At 47.6% G+C, this 27,495-nt stretch overlaps 1 protein-coding gene across 1 annotated transcript in view; it reads left to right on the forward strand.

Moving 5' to 3' along the window:
• The window catches only part of sli (slit guidance ligand), a 434,906-nt gene that overhangs the window by 149,463 nt on the left and 257,948 nt on the right, over positions 1-27,495 (forward strand). Inside the window, exon 4 of the mRNA XM_050192987.2 lies at positions 7,929-8,000. Coding sequence (XP_050048944.1) covers positions 7,929-8,000 — 72 coding nt within the window. The remainder of the gene's footprint in view (positions 1-7,928; positions 8,001-27,495) is intronic.

Genomic DNA, 27,495 nt, shown 5'->3' on the forward strand with positions numbered 1-27,495 from the left:
ACCCTTGGTCTTGGAGGACGGCCTTACGCATAGATTGAAGACTATCGTCAAGGGCGCTAACTTTTCATGTGTACCCCAGATGGCCCCACGGCGCTTTATGCCGTCGAGAAGGGAGTGAGTGCACAAGGAGCTGTGTTAAGCCCGGTATTATTTAATTTAGCCCTAATCCTTATGAGAAAAAACCTGCCCCGCGGCGTCAAAATCACACGGTATGCGGACGACAGCTGCATTTGGAGCGCGGCGCGTTCCCGCAGTACCACCCAACAACGTCTCCAGAGAGCGCTAGCAAATATATCGGCCTTTCGAATTCCAAGGGGTCTGAAATTGTCCCCCGACAAAAACGTTGCCATGGCTTTCACGCGGAGGTGTATGGAAAAATACCCACTAGTGTTGGGTTGTCGTACCCTTCCATACGTCAAGACACAAATGTTTCTTGGAGTGACGATCGATAGGAACCTCACATGGTCGCCTCAAGTGAAAAAAACTGAGTGAGATTTCCTCGGCGTCGCTTGTATTCCGATTTCTAGCCGGATCACAGTGGGGCAGCAACTGTCGATCAATGGTGCTCCTCCGTAAGGCCTACGTCGACGGAACACTACGATATTACCTCCCGATCCTGCACAAAATGTCTCCCACAAGCAAGAGATAACTTGAGACAGCACGAAACAACTGCCTTCGCGTATGTCTTGGCCTTCCGAAGGGGTCGTCCCGCTCAGGAACTGTAGCAGAAGCTGGATGCCTGCCTCTCGAAGTGCTATCTTCGTAGGAGACGCTTCGGATTCACCTTCGCCACGTCATTCATACGAAGGCTCACTTTTTAAAGGATATTTCTAGAACCCGTGCTACATCTAGCTTTGGGCAGTCCGTCTGAAGCATATCTATTTCGATTCCTGCTCAGGCGTCACAAATTATGCCACGAAACATTTCACCATGGACACGGTCCCCACTGGAAATCGTGCCATATATACCTGGAATCAGTGCGAAAAAGAAAATACCTCTAGCAGCGACTTATCAGATAGCTTTGGAATATATGCACAAATACGTAGCCTCAACGCACATTTTCACAGATGGCACTACAACTCCACATCGCTCATCGTGCGGACTTGTTGATCCCTCTACAGGGCAACGATTCTCGTTTTGTCTTGAGAGAGCGACATCATCTACTTCAACGGAGCTATATGGCGTTAAGGAGGCCCTTGTGTGTGTACTTCGCCAGCAGCCGCCAAAGAAATGGGTAGTGTTCACGAATTCAAAAGCAGCCCTACAAAGTATGTGGAACAGGCACAAGCGTTGCAATAATCAACCTGCAGCATTTGACATTGCTTATCTTCACCATAGGGCTAAGATTGCTGGGCATCGCGTAAAGTTCCAGTGGATACCTGGCCATGCCGGCATTTCGGGAAATGAAAGAGCGGATGAAGCTGCCAGAAATGGACTCCAATACTGCAAGTTCAAAAGAACATTTTTTATAAAAGCCGACGCTTCAAACATGGCAAAAAAAAATATGCCTATCAAGAAAAAGACCGCATCTGGAACCTGCCGCTTCACCAAGATAACTTCCTGCATTACATTGACCCAGAAATGAGACCGAAAATTCCACGACCGCTTCCTCGATACTTAGAGACATTGTACCATCGTCTTCGACTGAACGTGGCATACACGAACAATTATCTGTACCACATAGGGCTTACCACTAACCCATACTGTGACAACTGTCGCAACTTAGAGACAATGGAGCACATATTACTAGAATGCCCCGTGTACCGCGACGAGAGACAATCTTTTGAGCAACAAATGGACATGATTTGCCAGGAACCGTTAACATTACCGAACATCTTAGGTCGAATGCGTGGCCCTTCAAAACAGCGACGGGCTTTGGGTTTATTGTTCAAATACCTGTCAGAAATTGGTCTAATAGGAAAGCTTTAAAGATTGCACACTTCATATACAAAAGCCTAAATTTACCCGCCATGTCACCTGTAAATATTAGTGTCAGGTCCACTCGGACATTTCATATTTATTTTTATCCTCTTTTTCTCCCACTCTCGTCTGGAATCTTTTAATCCCATTCCCCATCCCTATACAAAGTAGCATGCCAGTTGTTATATACACGCCGGCAAAATTCTCTGTTTTTCTAATGAAGAGCCCCCCCCCCCTCCTCTGTATATGCTTGACAAATACAGCCGTACACTTTTGGCTACAGCGAAACAATTCCATAATTTCTTTGTTTCCCAACCTTTCCGATACACTACATCAACGATGTGTAACATTACTTGGCTTCTTTTATTACGAGTACAGTGTGAACACAGCGGGCCCTTTTCTCAGCAGTTATCTGAATTGAGGCTTCTTGAACTATGCCGTCTTGAAGGTGGTGTTATGTTACTTCATTTAAAGTCGGCTGCAAATGTGTGATGCAAGGGCAGCACAATGAACAATATCCTACTTACCGAGCTTTCGGCGATGCTAAGTGCCAGGTAAAACTTTGAGTTATGAACCTACAAACGTTGTAAAACAGCGAGACTGCTCGTCTGCTAAGTGGATAGCAGACGGAAATACGTCATAGACATCGGGTTTTGCACGATCGTCAACCATTGCCAATCGTTGGTGTCTAGTTATTGAGACAGTTTTTCGTCAGTTTTCGCCAGTTTATTGAGCCAGTTTTCGAAGCGTTGTGACACAAATTTGAAGCAAAGACGAGCATCAGTTGGAAACCAATGGTCCAAACTCGCCGGCACCGAAGCGCGCGTGCGGAGGCGAGGCCCGCGACGTCGTGCGGTGCGCTTCCTGTTGTGCTGTTGGCACGTGACTTCCCACTATTGGCACCGCGCAAAGGCGACGGAAAGATCCGGCAGCCGAAGGCGCATACGTGCGCTGTCCATCGGTTCGGGCGCGTGCGTGGGCCGAGAAGCGTGTCCGGGATGATGCCACGAGCGAGCAGTATACGGGAGTTGCCACCTGCCGTCCACCGAAGCAGATACACGCTAAACAAATGTTCTTTCATTTTTAACGGGCGCATGTAACGCACCGGCAAACGAATGCTTCCGCCGCTGTGACATAGCGGTGCGTTCTGCTACTCAGCACAAGCTCGTTTTCCGGCCGCCGCATTTCGGGATGTACAGATTTATTTATTTATTTATTTATTTTCATACTCTCAGGACCCGAGGGTATTACAGAGAGGATTGTTCTAACAATAAATTGTTTATCGGAACTTAAAGATTGCATAAATGATTGTGGCCTTCGATATGCGGCGTTCGTTGAAGGAACCCGAGTGGTCAGTATGAATCTGGGGCGCCCCGTATTCAGAAAAAAAAAAGAAAAAAGTTCTTACGCCAAAGTGTATGGCAGCCAATCGTGATCTTAGACATACCATTACCGGAGGCGGCTGGCCAATGGAAGAGAACACTTACGAACGAAAAGCTTCTTGAATTAAGCCCCAGATTGTTATCTTCGTTGCAACAAACTTATCATTCCAGTAAATGTAGTTTTTCTTTTGTTTTTCTTCTGGCTTTCGTATACGTTACCTGAATACTATTTTATGTCTTCGTTGTTTTGCCGAATCTGTACTGCGCAGCTGTTATAACAGTTAAGAATTACAATATTTCAAGCTATATTTCTCTCATTATCCCGTTGAACTATTTCCCGCTGAAAACTGAATATTCAAAAATGAAATTTTTCATAGTTCTTTTGCGTGTTTAAGATTTCTTGCTGAAAACTATGAAAGCGAGATATGTACCTGCAGATGAAGTTTCTTATAGACACGCAGTGCTCTACGCTTAGAGATATCAACTTCTACGTGCTTTTTCCCTCGTTCGATATTACTGGCAATATTAGAGCTCGATATAAAGCTGTTGAACCGTAGTTTCTTACTTTTAAACGGCCTCGAGTGTCTGCGAGACCTCCTAGGTTTTGACGTCCACTGTAGAAATAGTCTTCGTGTCGTTAAATGCTATAAAACTCTTGACTTGTAATTTGCTGACTGTTTGGGTATTTGCCGCCCTAAATTAACTACAGACAGAATATTGGGCACGTAAGAGGTTTCCCGAATATTTTTAATTCTCGGCGAAATTTTTATATGTGATGGGAAAGTGTCCCTGTAGAAAGGAATCCACCTTGCTTTTGCGAAACTTATCACGGATTTCTTGAAAAATATTCATATTTCCCTAAACGTGGAAAAGCGCGTTTTAGCGACTTGCAAATTTTACAAATTCTAAGGCATATCACACTAAATAAGCGCATTGCACAACGCCATTTTTTCTTCTGTAAATCTACACCACTAGTACTATGGGCCCATGGGAAGTTAAATTTGTCATCCACAATGTGTTCGTGAAAAATTGCTTAGCTGGGTACGTTATTCCCTCTGACGGACCTTGAAATCAAGGGGTTTTTTGGAGCGATTTTAGCTAAGACGATGAAGCTGAAAAACATTTCCGACAAATTTTGAAAAGGTGTTTCGCAAACTAGAAAACGAAGTATGCAACTACACCGCGTATGTGTCTCGCCATAAAATCCCATAAATGCCAAAACTGCAAAAATAGCGAAAGTTTGAACAATTTAGACATGTTTGAAAAATGATTATCGCTGGTTTGTTAGGAACATTTTAAAGAACGCCCACCCAGTACTGATAACTTTAGTACTGTAAAAATTTAGAATTATCTTATGTAAGTGAGAATATTGAGCCTATCTTAAGATCCATGTATGGTCATCCCAACCGATGTGTCTCGTTCTAATAATAAAATAAAATAAAGCTTACACTGATATTGCATTCTGAATTCTTTTTTTTTGTATTAAAGAAGAGTGACTCAGATTGTGTCTTTTATTGCATGTTCTCGTATTCGTATTCCTACTACGGTACGCTGAGGTAGCGAGCACGTGAGAGCGCGTACAGGAAGTTTTTTAAGACTGGTTGGGGGAACCTATCTCTGGCATTGATCTCTAATTACGTCTGCTATCTGAAATGTTCCCCGTGTACATGAATGATGCACCAGCCTAGAGGGAAAGCGCGATGACTCCGCTGCAGTATATGAGCCAGCTGGGTATGTTCAGATGAGGACAGTCGCAGAAGGGGTCTGGAATATTTTTCATTTTAACTTAAACTTTTATATAAGGCATAAATTGATTTCACACCGAACAACTGCGACTACTTTTCCCACACACTTTATTTTTTCACACGCAAGAAGTTAACTGAGACAAGGCGCACAAATCTTGTCGTGTTCAAGCAGTGTCTTAAAACTGAGGCCTTCCCGAGCGCAAGGCACGCTTAAAAGTCTATAGTAATTAGCAACTATAAACATGGTCTTTGTCATGCCAACTTATTTGGTTTTGCTGCATGGTCTAGCATGGTCTTGCATGCTCTTGCGTGGTTTTGCATGGTTTTGCATGCTAACTTCTCTACCTCAGTTTTCATCCAAGGATCTCAGACACAGCAAGCGTACTTATGTATGGGTCTTACATTTGACCCGTGTAGTGTTTTTTTAGCATTAAAAGGAGACATTTTGGTATTTCTACGCAAGAATTTTAGAATGCGAGAACCCTTACCTGTTATGTAATCAATATGATGATGCCAGGAAAGTAGAGAAGTACGCGCCAAGATATTTGTAGTTTGTCAGTGATGATCCTTTAATGCCGTTGTTGTAGCTGGAAGGGGGGGGGGGGATATTCTTTTTTGTAAAGCATACGTGAACAGTTTCAGTCAAATTAATGGTCATTCCTTTAGTATCATAGCAGTCTGAAATATTGCTAACATTTTGTGCGATGCAGTCATTCGAACAATTAAGACCCGATACAAAACATAGTCATCTGCGAATGAGCGTATGCGAGATGATATGCCTTCACATATGTCGTTAACATATATATAAAAAACAAGAGCGGCACCAAAACCGAGCCCTGGCGAACACCTGACGAAACGTCAACGTCACTTGACGCAACAACATTCAACACAACGCTTTGACTTCTCGAATTCAAAGATTCGCCCACTAATTTAATAACAGTTGTTTCTATTATACCATCTTATTTTCTCAAATAGTAGTGAATAAGGGACAACATCAATATCATTTTTTGAAATCTAAGAATAAACAGTCTATTGAGTAACCTTTTTTTAAAGGCAGCTAGATGTTAAATCATGAACGAGTTCTTCCTGTGGGAGGTGTTGTTTTGTAAGACTCCACCTATAGTGGATTGTGTATTTCGGCCGCCGCTTATTGGCTAGAGCTGTACGAGCGAGAAGGAGACAGGCGGCGCACCCCTGTCTCCTTATCATCCGTACAGCTACAGCCAATCAGCGGCGGCCGAAATGAACACTAAGTGAACCCGTCCAGAAGGCACTTCCCCCCCTCTCTCCAGCTGTGTTAACCAAGTTTCGTGTTCAATAAACTTTTTCTTCCTTTTTTTTTTATGCTGAACGTACTTAGCTTGCTGTATTGCGAATGGTATGGTGCGCGTTCTTCACAACGAAGTGATCTGTATAACGAAGGATTTTGGAGGTACCAAGCGCTTCGTTATAAAAGCGATTGATGCTTCATACTTTGTGTTCCAGCTAACGTTAGTCAAGCTCTTCAAGGAACGCAAATAATAATAAAAAAAAGCATGGTGCAAGATACACTTACGGTCTGATGACCGTGCAGCGTAGGTCTTGCAGGAGCCAACCGGAACTACCTCTGGTTAACCTCCCTGCCTTTCTCTGTATTCTCTCTCTCTCTCTCTCTCTCTCTTAAAATCATATCGTGTACAGCTTGGCTAACGTTAACTTGGCTAACGTTAGTGGGGGCACCCTATATAACAAGCGCTTGGCGGTAGGCTTTTGTGTTAACATAGACCATCAGTACGATTTCGCTTTAGCGTTGCGTGCTTCACAATACGCATGCGCTGTGCGTAACCTGCGGTGGATCTGTAGTTTAGCTACCTTCGGTATTACAGCGAAACTGTATACCTCTACCGTCCAAGGAAATTTTCGTGTCGTTGTAAGCAAAAAAAACTCCCCATACGCGGGCCGATCCTGGAGATAATGCAATGCCGGGCCAACCCGCGGCGGAGGTGCAGTTCCCCATTAAGGGGCCCACGTACACAGCTTCGCTGGTCATCCTTCTTCACAGAGTTGAAGGGCACTGAGTTTTTTTAGCGTTCAGCGCTAACGACGTGAAAGCGGCACTCTCCGAAGGGGAAGTTGCGCCCGCTTCGAACTCATCGAGTCGTCATTATATGACTGTTCGCATCTTTCCTACTGAACTGACGGTTCCGTTTCCTTTATATTTGTCTCATGATTGGCTTTGACAGCAATGTATTGGAAACACTTGGATGCTGTTGCCTGAAACCTGTTCTCGATTCTTGGTACTGTAGACTTAACGGGATGGCCTGCATAACTTTTCCCGGTCTCTGCATTTTCATGAGACATAGGTGCAATGTGTCACGTAAAGTGCTCTCAGACTTTTTAACGGTCTCCAAAAAGCAAGCGATGGTGGCTGCAGTGCGTCCGATGCCTCTGCGATTCATAACTGAAGGCCACACTGTAAGAAGTCCCCTTAGTGAAGCCCCTTTCAACATTTGTCGGGATGGGCCTCGATTACCAAGAAGACGCCGTGCAACAACCGGCGTGAGTGTAGTGCGGGAATAGCTTGCTCGCGTACACCAAGAGTACCTGACGAAGCAAGCATCCAAACGACACCGTGTGGGTCAGCGTTCTGCGATTATCGATGACACGTTGGCGATCGCGCTGCGCAGTCCGCATGCAGCGTTATCATTGTCTCGCACGTGAGCATTAATGCAAACTTTTTACACTTTTTGGGAGTGTTACTGGTTCACTCTTGAGTATATTGTGAACGGCTCTCGTGTGCGTCTAAAGATAGCACTTTTGGTTGACGTCTCCGCATTCACTGTGCTTTCTCTTTTTCCTTTCTTTCTTTGTTAAGCGTATGTCGTCTTTGTTGCCTTCGCAGGCGCCTGAACAACAACAAGCTCAGGAGCCTGCCGGACACGCTCTTCGTGACAATGGTCAACCTACAGCGACTGTAAGTTGAGCAAATCATCTTTATTAGTGTTTGTGTTATGGAAGGATTGGTATGTGACGCATCTTTTCGCGGGCACTCATAGACGCATGCTGAAGAGTGCGTATGTTTCCTCTGCAACATGCTTTGTCTGCGAGCTGTTGCAGGGACGCTCTCACGTCAACAGCGATTTGCGCTATGAGGTCTCGCGGACAGGTGGCGTCGCCTGTTCCAGTATAGCGCTCGGTTCCGCACGTCTCACGGCGGCGTTCCCTCAAAGGACACCGAAGAGGAATATATTAGTGAATTTCAGCCACTTGAGGACCAGCAAGCACGACAGCCAGTGAAGTGGCAAATATATATATATCCGAGGACACCCAAGCGCTTCTGACGAGTTTTGAATGCGAGAGCATTAATGTCCAGCCGAGCGGTCGTTCGAGTTACGAACGCCTCGCGGGCAAGCGGGCGCTTGGCCGGCGCTTCCCGTAGATAGCACAACGCCTGTGCACTTCGATCCGTGACGTCATGCTACCTTTCCCGGCTGACATAGAATCTGATGGGGACGCTCTCGAGTAAGCCGCGGTGATTTTGACGGCGCCGCTTTCGTCACGCAGGTCTTGACCATAGAAACCTCAGTCCAAGTAGCATGACGTCATAAAGCAGAGTGCACAGGCCTGTTATCACGCATCTAGGAGGCGTTGGTAAAGCGCACTCGGCTTTTGAGCGTGGGGTCGTAGATTGAAAAATCACTATCGCCAACGTTTTTCCTTTCGAATTCTTTTATACATTAATTTCGTTATAGTGATTACCGAGGCGAAGTTATAACGTAGCCGAGAGCTTGCGCGGACAAGCTACGCGCGGATAACACAGGCTTTCGAGAGCGAAGGTGACGTGGCGTCGCGGCCATGCCCTTTCCCCTTGCACAACCGGTGGCGCGCTAGCGCTGCAGCAGGTGTTCCCTGTCGCCCGCTCTGCTCTGTCGAGGCGCGTGCGTGATTTGGCGTCGGAGCCAATGGGAATTTATCGGCCGTTTTTCGCTTGTCCAGATGGGAGACACTGTCTTTTTCGCTCAATGGGACATTTGATGCTTTCGCATCGAAAATAATAAAATAACAAACCCGAGCTAGATGTTTCGCGCTAGCTCCTCGTGACTTGATCAGACTTGGAAAGCGTGTGCTTGAAGTTATTTCAGTTTATTGACAAACAATGATTACATTGCATTCTAAAGGGGCCAAACAAGGGACCAATTTTTGAAAAACTTTCTTCAACAGAAAAGGCTCAAACCTGTGTAAGTAACCGACGTCGTTTCTCGGCATAAATACAGCGTGTTCCAGCTAAGTTTAGCCAAGATTTAAAAATATGCCGAAACACACTAGGAGGATGCGACCGATTGCTTATTGTGGGTTATTGTATGGAACAAATCACACTACCGTTTGTATTCTGCTCAATTGTATAATTAGTCAATAATAATTAACCAACTTCGCAAGTACTACCTTTAGGTGAAAACATCAAATAAGAAAGTTGTAAAGCGCTGTAGGAAAAAGTTCATTCAGTAGCTTCTAACTTTCTACTTCTTCTGCGTGCTGAAGGAAACCCGCGAAACGTGAAAAAAAGAAGAAGAAAGAAAAAGACGCCCGTGATCTGCCCGCTTGCGCGCCGGGATTGCAGCGCTCTCAAACGTAGCGCGTGTAAAACGAACAGCGCTGCTTTTCGCTATCACGGAGCGTTGCGATGGGAGCTCGCCAGTGGCGTTAATCGCGCTGTGAATCGCTGCCCTGTCACTCCGCGAGTGGCAGCACAGCTGCAGGCTAAATGCGCCGCTGGCTGCATACGTTTGAGAGCACTGCAATCGCGGTGCGTCAATGATGATCATGTCACGGGTTTCGCTTTCTGTTTTTTTTTTTTCAAATTTATATAGGGTGCACGATTACGTAACAGGTAGAAAGTTCGAAGCTATCGTATTAGATGTTTTCTAAAGCTCTCTACAATTTTCCCAAGTTTTGCCCTGAAGCTGGTACTTGCGAAGTTGGTTAAATAACCTTGACTAATTATGCAACATTAAGCAGAATAAAGAAGGAAATGTGACTAGCTCCATACTGTGGCCATTATCTACGTCGTTCTTTTTTTAACATTGTCGGAGACGCACCGCGTTAGATATAATTGAGACTCATTTATTCGGCACATAACAGTAATAAGTAATGCCAGCTCCTAAAAATCCCAAATGCTTGTATGTATGTAAGGCCAAAACAATTAAACGTCCCTTTCCTTCAACCGCTTCGTAACCTTATGTGAGGCCTCCTTACAGCGAAGGACCGATGGAGGAAACAAGCGTACTCTGCAAGCTCCCTTCGCCCGTCCTCACGTAAGGAACGGTTGCCACGCGGCGGGGTTCGAGAGGATCTCTTAAAAGCTTTACGCCAACACCATTATTTCATAAAAGTATGTTGTATCGTCGCACAGTTCTTAAATTGAAGTGAAATTATAGAGACGCGTGGACGCTGTCTTCTAGTTCTGCTTGCTGAACGTAAAAAGGTACCAGATTATAGCGCAAAATTTGGTGAGATCCAGCAACGCTGGCACGCCGGCGTCGTGCAACGCCTAGCAACGCCACTCATGTTGAACGCGCGACTGAAACGAACATCCCTGGCGAGATGCACCGCGCTCGCGCTTCCCCGCAAGCAGGCGACAGCGCGCATGCGCAAGCAAACGTCGCGTGGCTAAGCAGTGAGGTGAAGCGCTCGTTCAGGGCCAGGAGTGGTGTAAGGACGCATGAAGGTAGCTTGGTAGCTACCTTACGCTGAGGAAGCACTACGGAAGCCTTCACTGAGGGCCCCTCAGTAAGGAAGCTTTCAGAGTGACATAAGGTGGCCTCACGGCAATGAAGGCTTGCTTACTGAGGTAATGAAGATTTCATTGTTTGGGCCTAAGAGTGGAAATGCAAGTTTCAAGTGTGGTTTGTATACCGGGAACGTTGTTGGTTTGTGCCAAGAAAGTTCAGCCATGCGCCGCGATTGTGGCATGCAGAGCCAGGTGCGAGGTCTTGCAGCTCCGCTGCAGTCGCTATCGTCCGAATATTTCTCGTCACCCCTTAAGCGTCCGACTCGCCGGAGCGGCAGCCGCAATCGAGGTGTTTTGCCGTGCCGAAGCGCCGGATCGGACGCCCGGCATGCATGCGACAAACCGGGCAGGTTTTCATCGTCCGACGCGTCCGGCAACCGCACCGTCGTTTGGCCGCAGCCAATGACAGCACGGCTGCCATGTGACGTTCTCTTACGTCCCCTCCACAGTAAGCGGCGATTGGAAGATTGGTGGAAGAAAAATATGGAAACTACAAACAACGGAAGCGCGTGCAAAAGCAAAGTTCATAATAGGGGTTCAGAAACTGGTTATGAGAATTCATCGTGCTTTTTTTTTTCTTTCCTCTTTTTTTTTATAACCTATGTAGGATATTAGGCAATATAATAAAAAGAGCTTGGTGGCGCAACCCACCACCCCGCTCAAAAGGGGATTTGTCCCATCGCAGCACTAAATTTAAGATGCCGCTGTCGTCAGTCAAAGACGCATGCGGCCTCCCCGAACGCTCATTGTCATGCAAGTCTTCGCGGCCTTTTGCGAACTTGCAACACCACCACCTCACTCTTCTCAAAGTGAGACACCTTTCCCCATACGTTGGCTGCATTTTCCTGTCAATTTCGATGGGCGTTCGTACCTTGCTCCAGAGAAAATGAATCACACTTCGTTGTTCGCACGCCGTCGACGTGTGAAGCACAACCGCCATCTTCAACAACTGACAGCAGCGCCGTGCCGCGGAGCTACCGGCAGATAAGGCCGGTTCGGTCCAAGAAAAGTCTACCCACCGCTGGGAATGGATATGTTGAATTGGCATTTACAGCCGTAATTTGGCTAAAACAAATAGAGGCAAAGACCCTAATTCTTCCGCGTAGCTGTGGAATCTTTGTGGATATTTCCCAAGATATTCACGTATGCCTCCTGTACTTCTTGATTACGAAATGCCTCCATGGCTGCTGGTATCTCTAATGAATCCAATGCCTTTTCATAATCTATGAAAGCTATATAGAGAGGTCGATTGCACTTCGCAGATTTCTCAATTACATCATTGATGACATGAATGTGATCTATTGTAGAATATCCCTTCCTGAGTCAGCCTGTTCTCTTGGTTGATTGAAGTCAAGTGTTGCCCTAATTCTATTGCAAGTTGTCTTGGTGAATATTTTATACAATACTGAAAGCAACATAATGGGCCTATAAGTCTTGAGTTCTTTAATGTCCCCCTTCTTATGGATTAGTATTATGTTGGCATTCTTCCACATCTCTGGTACACTTGAAGTTATGAGGCATTGCGCATAAAGGACCGCAAGCTTTTCAAGCATATTCCTTCCGTTTTTGATTAAATCGACTTATTCCATGTTCTCCTGTCGCTTTTCCACGGGACATGTCTTGCAAGGCCCGTCTTACCTTATCGCTAAGTATAAAAGGAGCCTCTGTATCCTGTTCATTACTACTTTGAATGGAAGTAGCGTGGCTGCTCTGGGTACTGTACAGGTCAGTATAGAGCTGTTCTGCTGCTTTTACTAGATCATCGAAATTGCTGATGACAGTACCCTGCTTACCTTTCACTGCGTACATCTTGCCTTGTCCTATGCCGCTGAACTATATTACTCATAATCCGAAATTGTCAAAGGCTGTCATATTAAGCGACTACCGTGGTCGGCTGTGTAGCGCCAACGCGAACTCACCTCTCTTGCATGAATTATTTGTAATGGCCCTTCAAATCACATCTGAGGGAAGAACACTGATGTTTCAGTGGATATCATCAAACACCGTGGATGCAGCACATCTCATTAGTTGGACACTGCAGTGAAACGCTTGAGCACTTGCTGTTCGAATGTTAAACTTTCCACAGTTGCCGCTGTGTGCTGCTGAGCAAGTTCCGGCTACTTAATCTTGCTCAAACTACGCTTAATGACTTCATGGTTCAAAAAGGCCGTGCTTCAGCTAGATGTGAGGTTCACAAAGGTGTGCTTGAATTAATAACCACGGGACTCTACTGTCGTGTGTAACGTTCGCACTCTGCGCATGATTGTGTGATGTGTCGTGGTGTGCCTTTTTGCGCTCTCGTTTTCCCTTATATATGTTCTCTTTCCATTTTTCTTCCCTCCTCTCCACGTGGTTGGGCGTGGTGTCCCTTTTACGAGACAGTCATTGCTAGCTCGCTCTCTTTCGCTCTTTGTGGTGTTTATTATACGTTTGCGTGATTGCTATTACCAGCTACTACTAATCATACTGCTAATTGTAATAGTGTGCAATAAACTGCGATGGTTGACGGGATGCTGAACTCGAGCAGGTGTGTCGGCCGGCAACGCGCGTCTGATTCGCGCTCGGGCACTTGGCGGCGCCACCGCTGGCGAAATGACGGCGCAGCGGGATGGCGCGTCTCCCCCGGTCAGCAAACAGCGGCTGATGGGGAAGGGTGACCCCGGCTGCGCGTGTCAGGCGCCGTTGTCGCCGAGGGGTCGTGATCCCGCCCGGCGGCGTTTTCCCCCGCCGAAAACGGGCCGGCTTACGCCTGGATTGCCGGGCCGAGCAAACCGGCCGGATCTGCAGAGGATTACACCGGCGGGGTTGGACTCACGGGAGCCACTTTCCTTCCTCTGCGTGTTTGCCGTTCACCCCGGTACATTTGCCTTCCCTGTCCGGCGTCGATTTCTTCCTCTCGGGCTCGACGGTATAAGCTGTGGGACCTGTTGAAGACAAGTTTCCACAGGCTGACGTCATTGTAATGGCGGCGCTTTTCCCGTCTTTCGACGGACCCTGGCGGCGTCGCGTTAATTGAGATGCTGTCGTGCAGGTTGGTGGCTCGAAGGCTGCAGCTGCCACGAGGAGCGGGCATCGTGCTTTTCGCGACATGTTTGTTCAGCCCTAAGTGGCTTAGTTCCAGAAATCCCCAGTTGATATCTCTCGTGCGCATGAGCGAGTAGGGATAGGTTCTTCTGGATGCCTTCTATTGTATTACTTTATATTGTCACGTGTAGGAAGGAAAAAAAATTCAAATAACGGAATTAAAATTAGAGCACATTCGCATGCGACGCATAATATAACCCGTCGTTGTTATCAACGTCACATCTACCCCGTATTATAGGGTGCACGTGCCTGCGTGTTAGGTGTACGGTACGTTGCATTGCTATAATGCACAAAAAGGTATATTTATAGATATTTACAAGAAGAGGCAAGGTACACGGGCGTAACAGCAGCCAAGATGGCGAGGAGCAATTTCGTCTTCGTCGGCCTTACGCTACAGTCTTCTGTCTGGCAACGTCACCTTCCGGACGAAAACACTGGCATCATCCAGACAGGTCGGCAGAGCGCAGCCTCACCAGACGGGTTATACGACTTTAGCCGAGCAACGTAAACGACATCAATCTGGGCAACCCGTCGTGGTTGCTTAGTGGCTGTCGTGTAGGCCTAGTAGCACGAGGTCACGGGATCACAAAGTCGACTAAGATCACAAAGACCCATACCCCTCACCATGGTGGCTTAGCGGCTATGGCGTTGCGCCGCTAAGCACGAGGTCGTGGGTTCAAATCCCGGCCACTGCGGCCGCATTTCGATGGGGGCGAAATGCGAAAACACCCGTGTACTTAGATTTAGGTGCCCGTTAAAGAGCCACAGGTGGTCAAAATCTCCAGAGTCCCCCACTACGGCGTGCCTCGTAATCAGATCGTGGTTTTGGCACGGAAAACCCCATAATGTAATTTTAAAACCAATCTGGGCGAGGGCAAACGGCCCCGTTGGATTGGTCGGTGCAATCTTGTAGGTCATGTACGTGACTTGACGCAGAACGCGGTAGGGATCATTTCAGCTTTCCTGAAACACCGGCGACCAGAGTAGTTCTATAGAGTCAGAAGTCATCCTCATGACGGTCAGTCATTCCTACTGTGAATCGATGGCCAAAGAGGTACGGTTGAAATTTGGAGATTGCCCAGACACAGTCAGGGCATTCAGGCTCGGTAATTGAGTAATTACGCTCTCAGAAATGTCACGCTGTCAGTCCCCAAGTGCAAATGCCTGTGTAAACAAAGAAATAATAATCGGCGAGTCGTTTTACTAGTGGTGCGTAGCTAAAAAGCATTTGCATTTTCGGGGCCCTTTTGAATTACAGCGCACAACTTTTATAATCAGGAGCAGTCTTTTTAGAGCCAAAGCGATAAACTGCATACACTTCGTTTCTATAAAGACAATGGCAGCTAAATAACTGCACAAGAGGCTGCATTTAGAAGAACTAACATGTAGCAGTTATATGGCACTGCCCACTGATCTTAATGGCTATCAGTGGCACTGCCAATGCTTGTTGTAAAATATGCAATATGCTATATGCTATGGACTATAACGGGCTTGACGAGAATCTGCAGCAAACCAGGCAATATAGAAAGCACCAAAGTTTCGAGCTCTAGTTTATGACGACTGAAAAAAATATCTCGATTTATGATAGCCTTCTGCGTTGACCAAAATAGAATTGGTGAGTAAGTTGTTGAATTAGTGATATCTAATAATGGCTAAATAGGAACCTGAGCGCCAGCTTTGCCTATAGCTCAGAACAAGCCCCTTCAGTGCCAGATAATAGTTGCTGTTCAATTTCTGTTGATCATGAGGACAAGTTAAGCCATCGAAGTATGCTACAGCCGTGCATGAAACTGGAAAAAAGTTACACAACAGAACAGCTCGTTTATTAATGTGGTAGCCATGTGAAGTCGATATGCATGAATTCTTTATTGGTGACTGCGAATTAGCAGTTTCGTCAACTGCTTGCGGATGTCTGATCCAATAATTATGGCAGTCGCTGTCTTTGCAGTGTGATGCATCCTAATCTTGATATACGGTGCAATTACGCACTTTACAAGACGCACGAAGTAGTTTGACTCAGCGGCTGACTCAAGTATGTGCTCATGTAGCTCTGGGTACAGTTTTTGAAAGTCTCCAGAAAGCTCCGGGATAACTGACGTGATCAAGGAACATCCAGCAATATTTCCCTTCTTTGGAAGTCTGGTGCCATGAAGCTTGTCTTGTTGCCGGATAACTTTCGCTGTTTTCTGGCAGGTGTATACTCTAGAAGATGATGACCTCTGTAAACCACCACGAATCTTCCGCTTGAAAAGTGCTGACGGACTTCTGACACCGTCCATGAGTGGCCCGTCGCACAGGGGATCCGCCGCCTCACCATCAGATACGCATAGCCTGCAGTGTAGCCAGTTACGTGGCCAACGTATGTTGACAGCGAAGGAAGACACTCAGCCTCCCTTTCGAGTTCACTTTCTTCGGAGAGCTCACTAACATGCAGGAAATCTCCGCTGCCATTTTGCTTCGACACAATCATTTCGGGCTTATCATGAGCACCTGTCCCACTGCTCGCATACAAGGTTCGGGGGTCGTCAAGAGCCGTACAGTTACGCTTGCCGTCAAGCCGTGCAAGCCGTGGTCGCTGCAAAGTCTGCTACCTGGAGATGGTTTTCACCTGTCTTCTTTAGTTTAATGACCCATTTCTGGGACATTTGTGGCTGAGAGCGTGGAAAGCTGCATAACAAAGTCCAAACAGCTTTAACATGCCGCACTATAGAGAGAACGGTCCGATGTCTGCTATTTCCTTGTAAAATGCGCAAAATTTTAATGCGATTTCGGGTACTTACACGTGAAACGTCTTTCCTGATGACTTTTTTGGTCGGCTTAGGCAGTTTACTGCGCAATAAAAAAAAGGAAAGAAACGTGGCCCGCCGACGGCAATCGAGTGGCCGCTGGCGCTCGCTTCCGGAACAAGGCCGGCGACTTCCGGCGGCTTCACGCCCGCACATTTGAAGCGCGATCCAGCTCCCTCTAGTGAAGAGGAGTGAGTTTAGCTTAAGGGTCGGCGCTGCGGAAGACTTGGAGGCTACCCTATAGGCGCTGAAGATTGCTAGCGAAAATCGTTGAAAAAAGCGTGACGTCATCTAGATAACAAAAACAGGTCGACCATTTGAAGCCTCGGAGAAGCGAATCGACCCGCCGTGGTGGCGTAGAGCCTATGGCGTTGCGGTGCTGGGACGCGTGGGATGTAATAACGAGGGGGGGGGGGGATGCACAAAAACGCCCGTGTGCCGTGCATTGCGTGCACGTTGAAGCATTCCAGGGGGTCAGTATTAATACGAAGTCCCTCACTACGGCGTGCCTCGTAGCCTAATCGTGATTTGGGCACGTAAAACTCCAAAGTTTATTTTAAGGAGCGAATCCATCATACGCTCAGATGTGGCCGGCGCATTGCATAGGCCGACAGGTTGAACAATAAGTTGATATAGCACGCTAGGCGTTACAAATGTGATCTTCTCAAGGTCCACAGGATCGACGGCAACCTTCCAATAGCCAAACCTAAGTACACGGGCGTTTTCGCATTTCGCCCCCATCGAAATATGGCCGCCGTGGCCGGGATTTGATCTCGCGACCTCGTGATTAGTAGCGCAACGCCATAGCCAATATTATATATATATATATATATATATATATATATATTACTTTGAGCAGGAAGGGAAACGTATGACCCCGTCCCCGAAATATGGCGTCTAAAGAAATTCGGCAAGCTAAAGAAGCAAGCTGACTTGTAAGCGGAACTGAGCACTCTGCGCTACCCACGGCAGTGACGCAGATATTTTGCGCGGCTTTGGCGGTTTGCTGCTTAGCGCGAGGTCGCGGGATCGATTCCCGGCCGCGTTCTTTTGAAATGCAAAAAAACAAACAGAGAGAAACAAAAACAAACAAACAAAGCCTCTGTATAGGCTGTGTCAGAGACTGGAAGAACTTGTAGCTAGTCTAGTTGGTAATTCATCCTAGTAGGTTGCTTCAGTGGACAAAAGAACACACCCACATGTACGCACGCACTCACACACACATACACTCCAAGCACTATGGGGTACATAAATGACATAACCAAATGCACAAGTTGCATTTATTCACGCATTAGAAAGCTGACATGCTTAACTCACACAAGCTAGCGGGCGTCTTGCGGTCTAATTTTGCAATCGTGCTCACTCCCTATTCGTAGTGAGCACGTTTATTTTGCTGAGAGTGTTTGGGCACTATAGGGTAAACATATGACCCCCCCCCCCCCCCCCCCCTTATACTGGTGGCGCCCATGAGTCCCCTGCGCATGTTCCACCGTGCGCTCCACCGGACACGTTCCACCGTGGTCGGTCGGGTTGGAAGTCCCTTTGTCTTGCTGACCCATCTCCTCACGCCATTTCTGGACCGTACGTGTAGAACGCAGCGGGGCCATAGCCGGACAAGCGTGAAATTTCTGCACGCTTGTTGGCCGTATAAATACCTCATGAGCGCCAGTTGATGTTTAATGAACTATACCGGTGCTGAGATATGGGCGCAGAAACTTGGAGACTGAGAAAGAAGCTCGAGAACAAGTTAAGGACCCCGCAAAGAGCGATGGAACGAAGAATGTTAGGCGTAGCGTTAAGAGACAGGAAGAGAGCGGTGTGGATCAGAGAGCAAATGGGGATAGCCGATATTCTAATTGACATTAGGGGAAAGAAATGGAGCTGGGCAGATCATGTAATGCGTAGGTCAGATAATCGATGGACCATTAGGTTTACAGAATGGGTGCCAAGAGAAGGGAAGCGCAGTCGAAGACGACAGATGACTAGGTGGGGTGATGAAAGGAAATTCGCGGGCGCTAGTTGGAATCGGTTGGTGCAGAACAGGGGTAATTGAAAAAAAAATTATGGGGTTTTACGTGCCAAAACCACTTTCTGATTATGAGGCACGCCGTAGTGGAGGACTCCGGAAATTTCGACCACCTGGGGTTCTTTAACGTGCATCTAAATCTAAGCACACGGGTGTTTTCGCATTTCGGCCCCATCGAAATGCGGCCGCCGTGGCCGGGATTCGATCCCGCGACCTCGTGCTCAGCAGCCCAACACCATGACTGGGGTAATTGGAGATCGCAGGATGACGCCTTCGTCCTCCAATAGACATAAATGGGGTGCTGCTGATGATGACGATGATGATGAACTATACCTACTATATGAGCTCTGTAACTCCTGCTCGGATGGAGAAAGGTACTGCCGAGCTACGTCTCTCTGAATACCGAGTGAAGGGCTAAATTTAGCTCGGATTGCGTCACACATGGCGCGACAAGGACGGTATCTGTTCACACGACAGATGCATGATCGAGTAATGGCTTATATCCTGTACACAGCGATACCAACGTACAACGCATCTATTCACGCATTAGAAAGCTTACATGCTTAATTTATGATACAGCTAGTGTGTGTCCTGCGATGTAGTCTTGCAGTATTGCTCACTCTGTATTCGTAGTGAGCCCTCAGTGGTCAAAGATGGTTAACGCGAATCGGCATGCCTCTCTCTTGCTGCCCGAGTGTCTCCACGCCATTTCTGGACCCTGGATGTCGAACGTGGGGCTGCCATGTCTGAAAAAGCGTGAAATGTATGCAAGAAATTGCACATTTGTGGTCCCTACAACTCCTGATGAACACTGGTTTGAGTTTGACTGATTACTATATGATTGAGGTAATATTGGTGAATTGATGTGGACAAGAAAGATGACAGGAGGTGGGCTACATCCTGTCGTCTTTCGTGTCTGTGTCAATTCAGCGCTATGACCTCAATTATTGCAGCGCACCAACTAGCCCCACAAATTGTACTGCACGATACCTACTATTGTTGGATCTGGAGGACAATCCCAATTGCTGTCCCCCAGATTATTGGACCTTGTGGTTGGGTGCGGGAGTTGGCCGAGGTTGAGGAGGACTTTGAGATGAAAAACTTGAGGGTTTATTTACATTATTTACAGTGAGAGTACAAAGAAATTAACAGCCATAAAGTCATTACGGGCCGGCAGCAACTCGGACGCTGCGGCCCGTGGCAAGAAGCTCGAAAGAGATAAGTGAAGGAATGCTCTCTTGCTGCCCCCGGTCTCTGGGTTTTAACCCCTTCGGTGTCTCGAAGTCACGTCCCGTTCGGCCAATCGGCGAGCCCGCTCAGGTATCGTTATTTTCGTCAAATGGTAGGCGCCCGTGCGAGTGTACGTTACATTCGGCTCAGAGGGTCACTCCTTGGGCTCCAATTGTCCGAGGGATTACTTGTCTCCGGTATTGCCTTCCCGGTCTGCAACTGCCGTCACAACGGCGGATGGGAGGTTGCTGCCAGGGCTTCACGGTGCATTACAGCCGTCTTGCCTCGGGACCCATGTTACCTGGAACAGTGCCAGGCTCTCGCTACGATTTCGGGAAGAGCCAAGCAATGACTAGCCCCAGATGCGGCGCACGAGGTGGGGGACGCCAACTTGTTTGGACGTGCTGCGCCTCGGGAACGTGGTAGATCTGCTTCTGCGTTCCTTACTTAGGTGTGGCGCTATTCGATGTGGTCTGGTGAACTCGAAGGAGGCTCAGGAAAAGGTCCCATATCTACCACTATACAGGGTGTCCCAGCTAACTTTAGCCAGAGTTTAAAAATATGCGAATGCCCCGGAGCTGGACAGAACCAAAGTAATCTTCTTTGCCGTCGCTTGGAGATACTCAGATTATTTTTGTTTCATCCCGCCTGACTAGATAATTATGCTTAATCAATTAATTAACTTCTCAACTGGTATAATTACATGGAAAGTGTCAATGAGAAAATTTTACAGCCAGAAGAAGAACTCCCGATACAGCTTTCTTTTGCTCAATACCTGCTACATAAAAGTGTTTTTCCGAGCGTGAAAGAAGCCCGCACATGCTCGCAAAATTGCCGCGCGACTGGCCGCTCGAGGCACTTTGCCTCCATTTGCGGGCTTCTTTCACGCTCGGAGAAACACTTTTATGTAGCACGTATTGTGCAAAAGAAAGCTGTATCGGGAGTTCTTCATCTGGCTGTACAATTTTCTCATTGACAATTTTCATATAATTATAACAGTTGAGAAGTTGATTGATTAAGCATAATTGTCTAGTCAGGCGGGATGAAACAAAAATAATTTGAGTATCTCCAAGCGACGGCAAAGAAGATTACTTTGGTTCTGTCCAGCTCCGGGGCATTCGCATATTTTTAAACTCTGGCTAAATTTAGCTGAGACACGTAGCTGTATGTATGGCTCTCTCAAACGCGACCAACGTACTGCCGAGCTACGCCTCTCTGAACGCCGGTTAAATTTAGCTCCAATTGCGTCGCGCGCGTCGTGACAACGGCGTCATCTGTTCATGCGACAGACGCAGGATCGAGTAATCGCTTATTTTCTCTACACAGCGATAGGAAAGTAGGGCGCATGGGTGGTGCGTTTGCCAACATATACGTGATTATATACCATAACATGTTTTCGTTACACGCGGTTTTAGCCAGCGACCCCCTCTGATCGGTTTTAAAGACATTTCACGTCTAAAAACGCTCGCGTATTTAGGAGCACGCCAAAGAACCCCAGGTGGTCGAAATTATTGAACGATAGCAATGCAGGCTTTCATGCCAAATTCAAACTGCTGTGAGCTATACTAAGGCGCTGCACAAACCTTTAGCGCAAGACCATCTCTTGCGTGCGCGGCAGTTCCTGTGATACACTCGGCACTGTCCAGCTTTGATTCTTGTAATTTCTTGAGACCGCACTTAAATTATAAGCTGCGCGGGGATCTTCTGCTTCAGGTGAGAATTTCTGCGGCCGGAAGTGGTCAGTACGCCTCGACGGCCCCCGACATCAGAGGCGTCACTGATGGCCGCGTTTTTGCTGCCCTGCAGCATCGATACGACCCGCAAGCCTCGTGGTTGTGAGGCCCCCCCTATGCACTACGTGCGCTCCATCGCGCTTCGTGGCACCGAATAAAATCCAAGTAAAATGCTTCACATTTGTTACTGCATTTGTTTTCTGCTTGCATGCCGATGTGAATGCGAACGACATTGCCGAAAGAAGTGTGTTGTGCGAGTACCGGTCTTCCCGATAACTGCTCAATAAACCTGAAGTATTCGTTGCGCATGCGGTTTCAATCTGCGGCGCTTTGCCGATTGATTGCTGAGATGATGCGCTCTTCCGCGGGCAGGAGCAAGTTTCACGCGAGATACGCCGAGGTGCGGCGCCGCCGCGGCGTTGATTCCTGCCGACATCGTGCTTCTTGGCTGGAGTATGCATCCCCTCATCTGGGACCCAAAGCTGGTGTCATAATAAACCAAAGCAGAGCTTATGTTCTCTGCGCATGCGCAGCATCGCTGACTGGGTTGTTTGGGTATGCGCTAAGCCGCCTGCCGTCCGCAATTTCTAAAGGTCTCCGTTGATGTAGCCCGAAATGCTCATCTTGATAGTCAAAGCTGCGAGATTTGTTCCTGCTGCGTGTTGGAACGGTCGTTCCCGCGTGCAAAAATTGCATTGAGACGCGGAGAAGCGTGGTTTGTACCGTTGTCACCGGGGGCCCGGCGTGAGGGCCGGATGAGGGGGTTCCGCCGGTCCCCTTTGCAGGGGCGCCATTCACCTGTCAGCGCGCCCGTCCCCACCCGCGAAAGCGTGCGCGACAGGGCTCGTGTCAGCTCTTGTTGGGCGGAATGTGTCGCCGCAGTCTGGTCGAATTACCTCCGCTTGCCGCCGCTGCTGCATGCGCGCTCAACTGTGTGCGTGCTGTGTTTCGTGCCGGCTGTGAGCGCCCTCTGGGGAGGTGATTCGTATCTGACGACGAAACGAGGTCACGTAACGCGGCCTGCGTGCATGGCCGGATCGATCGTGGCTTGCTTTTTTGTGTTCTTCGGCAGCAGAAGTCACCATTCCGAAAAGGGGGAATGTAAGCCTGCAGATAAACTAAGCAAAAGCGGGAATGGACGCGCTGCTCGTTAGCCTGGCCGTAGGACAAGCACCAACGTCGAAATCGCCGTCAGTTCAGAGGTTGGCGTCATTATGGATTTGTTTCTTTCAAGGGTCGCGCTTTTGCGAGCGGCGAAAATCGTTGGCCCAGCGCAGGTGCTTTTTTTGGTGACTGTGTAGAGCTTGTCGATGAAACAAAGTAGAGTGCGTGAAGAGTCTTCTTCACCCTCGCCTGCATGTCAATAAACAGAGTGGAGGAAATTGTATAGGGACCGACACGTGTGACCGCAATAATAAAAGAGCTGCCATTATATTCGTAGACCACAACTTGAAGACCGGCCGGGCTAATCAAAAACAATTTCGACCGAGGGAAGAAGAACTGAAATTCTAATCGGCGAGAACCACGTCACCGCCAAATATTGTTTATGCAATGAAACACGTTTTTATTTACGGAGAGTACATACAGAGTATTTCACGTCACTTGAACACATCCTTAAATATAGAGTTGTACGCCTTAGACGAATGAGACCAAAGACAGATTGTTCGTATAGTCGTCAGTTTGTTTATTAGTTGCAGTTAATTACGCAGAATTTTAAATATTAGTTTTTTTGCATCAGTTATATTTGTAGAGTTGTATGTAGAGCGTACTCAAAAACACCCTATGAAGTTTAAGCAGTCCTGTATTCTCTTTTCCTTTTTCCCTTTTGTTTTTTTTGCATTCTTTCCTTTTTTTTGTAATATCTCTTTTCTATTATCTTTTATTTCCCTTATCCCCTTTCCCCAGCTCAGGGTGGCCAGCCGGTCTGAGAACTGGCTAACCTCCCTGTCTTTCCGTCTATTCCTGCTTCCTTCCTTCGTTCCTTTCGTCGTTCCCAATCAAGTTGTTTCCACGGCGTTACCTTTTACGGACTTACTTTTTTCGAGTTGTAACGAAAGCCCGCGAAATATGAAAAAACAAAAAACGAAAAAAAAGAAACAATTTCATCCTTCGTTCACAGGAATTGGTCATAACACGAAAGTGGAGCGTGTATTCAAAGAACCAGTGGCAGCTGTGTTGCACATTCACAAATACAAGTCCATAAATGCGCATACTTTTTTTATCAATGACAGTTTTTCACGAAGGGCGAAGCAATGACAGCGAACACGCGAAGCCTGTGCTGCTGCCCATTGTAAACAGCACCCCAGTGGATACCGCGCTGTAAACAGATGTGCACCCTTAAGGGTCCTGCAAATCGGTCTATAACTCGCACGCGTACACCTGTAAGGATGTGAATCATAGTGCGAGTGAAGGCTGTGAGATGTAAGGCTGCAAATCGGTTTGCAGTGCAGAAGTGATATCCTACTCGGCGGTCCGTCCGTATGTGGCGGGAGTGCGTGGTTTGAGCTCCGGCGGCATCGCGCGCTCGCCGTCTTGCATGCAGCAGACGACGGAAGCGAGAGATACTTTGACGGAATAATCTTACCGCACTTTGAGCTAGATGCTTTATTTTTACTAAGGAGGAAAATAGATTTGCTTTATCGAGAACGTTATGGTTCAGTGCCTCCATTTCAGTTTTTTAGGCAAAATGCCAAGCTTGCGTCACGTTACGAAAGAAGAAACGGCGCTATCAGCACCACTTTGTGCGCGTCGTGCCGGTACATGATGCCTCGTAGAAAATGCCGCAATGTCCAGAATAGAGTCCTATATGCGCGCCTTTAGTGTCGAACGCAGTGCCAAGGCCATAGAGTTTCTTACAGTATAACCTGAAGGGAAATCTGACGCCACCGTCTACGGGAGCTTCCTGACAAGCGCTGTGCCGTCATGGGATTGACGATGGCTGTGTTCTAGCACTTACAGTAGACGGCAAAGTAGACGGCTAAGCGGACAGCGGCCATATTAAGTCTCGTTCCACTTCTCACGAAGCCGTCAAAGAAGACAGCTTCGTAAAAACAGCATCGAAGTAAAAAACGATGCAGGCTACTACCTCCTGTTAAGAATGGCCGTACGGGGTGGCAACGTGCCAGCTTTCAGCCCGCTGCACGTGTTCCAAGCCCACCAGACCTGGCGCCCTTCGGAGAACTGCGGACGGCCGGCGGCCACGTGGCGCGCGATCAGCTCAGGAAATTGGTACTTGGCGGAGCCATCCGGGACAAAGCAGTTCTACGAAGCCCTCTGACGTCGGCACTGAAAGCTGGGCGGTACCGAGAACTGCGGATGACCGGCAGCCACGTGGCGCGCGGTCAGCTCAGGCATGTGGTACTCCGCCGCGCCACCCGAGACGGAGCACAGTTCTACGAAGCCCTCGGTCGTTGACTCCGGAGCCTTAGTGCGGGGCGGCGGCAAGTTTACAATGCTTGGACGAACCTTTCCGACCATTCCTGCTCCGTCCCCGCCGAACGATGACATCGAACTATGACGTCAAGCGGAGAGCTTATAAGCAGCGTTTGCCGGCTGCTAGGGTGTGCTCGTGTCGTGCTCGTTGTCGGGAGCTGAGTGCTCTGTCATACTAGAAATGTACTAGTGAGCTGTGTGCTCGTAAACTGTTTGCTGTATGTTAGTTTTGCGGGCTCCATATGGGAGTCGCGCTAGTCTGCCAATGTATCCTGCTTAAACTGTTAATATGTAAATAAATCCTGTTCACCGAGTTCCTGTCTACGACCTTCATCTCCTTCAAATGGTGGCAGCGGCGAGATAGTCCGACGACTCCTACATCTGGTCGACAGCGGTAGGACCGTCCGACTAATCTGATACTCCCTGTCCAAACAAGATTGCCGAGCAGAGCGCTTGGAAACTGGACGGGGAGGTCGTCTGCGCACAAGAAAATGTAGACACGCTTTCCTATGCTCTTAATGTAAGTCATGTCGTATTCTCCGTAGGTTCGCAGGCGCAAGGACTTGAAGTACGGAAATAATGTGTGCTTTTCTCAACATTTTTTTTGTCGCGGCGAAGTGGCGTCACGTCGCAGAAGCGTCTTCCAGACGGCTCGAAACACGTCCCATTACTTGGCATCGAAGCCGTCTCAGCTGTCTCCTTAGCTGTCTACGTCATAGAGTTTCATACAATAATTACTAGAGGGAACTCTGACGCTAGTGTCTACGGGAGTCGCAATGGGAGCGGTTGACCCAACATGGGAATTATGGGAAGTACACGGATTCGCCTAAACTTCGTCCTTCTGGCTTCAAACGGCTTCGTAAAGTCGTCATTTTGAGCAATGTGCTGCGTAATTAAAAATTAAGTAAACGTTGTTAAAATTGTCCGGCGGCATGAATTCGAACACAGGACCTCTACGGAAGACTCTACAGGAAGACTCTACAGGAAGACTCTACAGGACCAGCTCGGAAGCCTGATATTGAAACCATTGCGCCATTGACGCATGCGTCGACAAGCGATGTGAAGCGCCCTGTGAAGTCACCGCGGGCATGCCAGTGCCTTGAGACGCTTGGCGCGTTTCGATTTGGCCACCTCGACGAGCTCAATTGTTGCAATTAGTAGCGATTGTGCGTGTTCGCAGCGTCTCCTACACCTTGAACAGTGTAGATGGCTCTGAAATTTACAATAATGAAGGCATATAAAGCGTAATAAACAAAGCTACAAGAACGTCTGGATCCACAAGCACGAAGATCAAACAAATCCATGCAAATACCATCATTCCCATGGTGGGTTAACGACTGCAGCGCCAGAGTTTCCTCTACTATATTGTAGGAAACCCTATGGTCTACGTAGACTGTCTTCGATGCTGGCCAGAATTGGAACACACCCGATATATGGGTGTTCGAGGCTTGTGTTGGCTGCTGTTGAGCGATGCTTCGCCTAAAAAATGGATATGGCTGCACAGATCGATAAGGCGTTCTTAAAACTAAATCTTCATGAAAGGCTTTCATTCGCCCTGATTACATCTTTCAATGGAGTTTACCCACCTGCAGTGCATAATCAGGCGAAAAAAAAAAAAAAAGAGCAGACGACAAACTGTCGCAATGGGAGAGCGGACCTTGTCGTCTGTTCTCGAACTTTAGCGACCCGCGGATACTTATTGCGTATCATATAATCGTACATGCAAGGGCAAATCCTCATGATTGAATAAAACAAGTTGTTGTCTGATATTAAAATTAAAACTGATTTTGACATGCAGTTTTAATAGAACATGGACCATTCGGCGCATTGTAGCTAGGCGCGCATTCAAGCTCTCCTGGCTTTCCGAGAACGATGGCAATCTGAAGCCGCTGTATCCCGGCATTCCCATTCATGGATGGATAAATGGATGCTGTAAGCGTCCCCTTTGAAACGAGGTTGGGTTTCGCCACCAAGCTCTTTTTCTTATTTTGCCTAATGTCTTACGTATCTTTCTTAATTTTTTTGTTCGAACATCAGCGTCGCTGCGCCAGTTTTCCCTCTAGGTATTATTGTGAGGAACTCTATGGCCAAGGCTGTCTTGCCGTATCGAATATTGATGGTCCAGGCGAGTGCTGCGCAGTTGTGAGAAAACGCCTAACCTGTTATACAACGCGGGACGCGCAAGTTGTCCACACTTGTGATGTCGGCCGAGAATGTTTGATTGACAAAGTGTCATCACTGCAGCCTACGAAGAACCATTTTTTTCTTCTTCTTCTTCTAATTTGTGGACTGTAGTCGATGAACGTTTCGCAGATCTTCCCGCTTTAAAACAGTTTTCTACACTAATGACTCCTTTGCATGCGCAGCGATTACCGTTGCGTTATATGTGT

Source organism: Dermacentor andersoni, chromosome 1 (assembly GCF_023375885.2).
Source record: "Dermacentor andersoni chromosome 1, qqDerAnde1_hic_scaffold, whole genome shotgun sequence".
NCBI classification, from domain to species: domain Eukaryota; kingdom Metazoa; phylum Arthropoda; class Arachnida; order Ixodida; family Ixodidae; genus Dermacentor; species Dermacentor andersoni.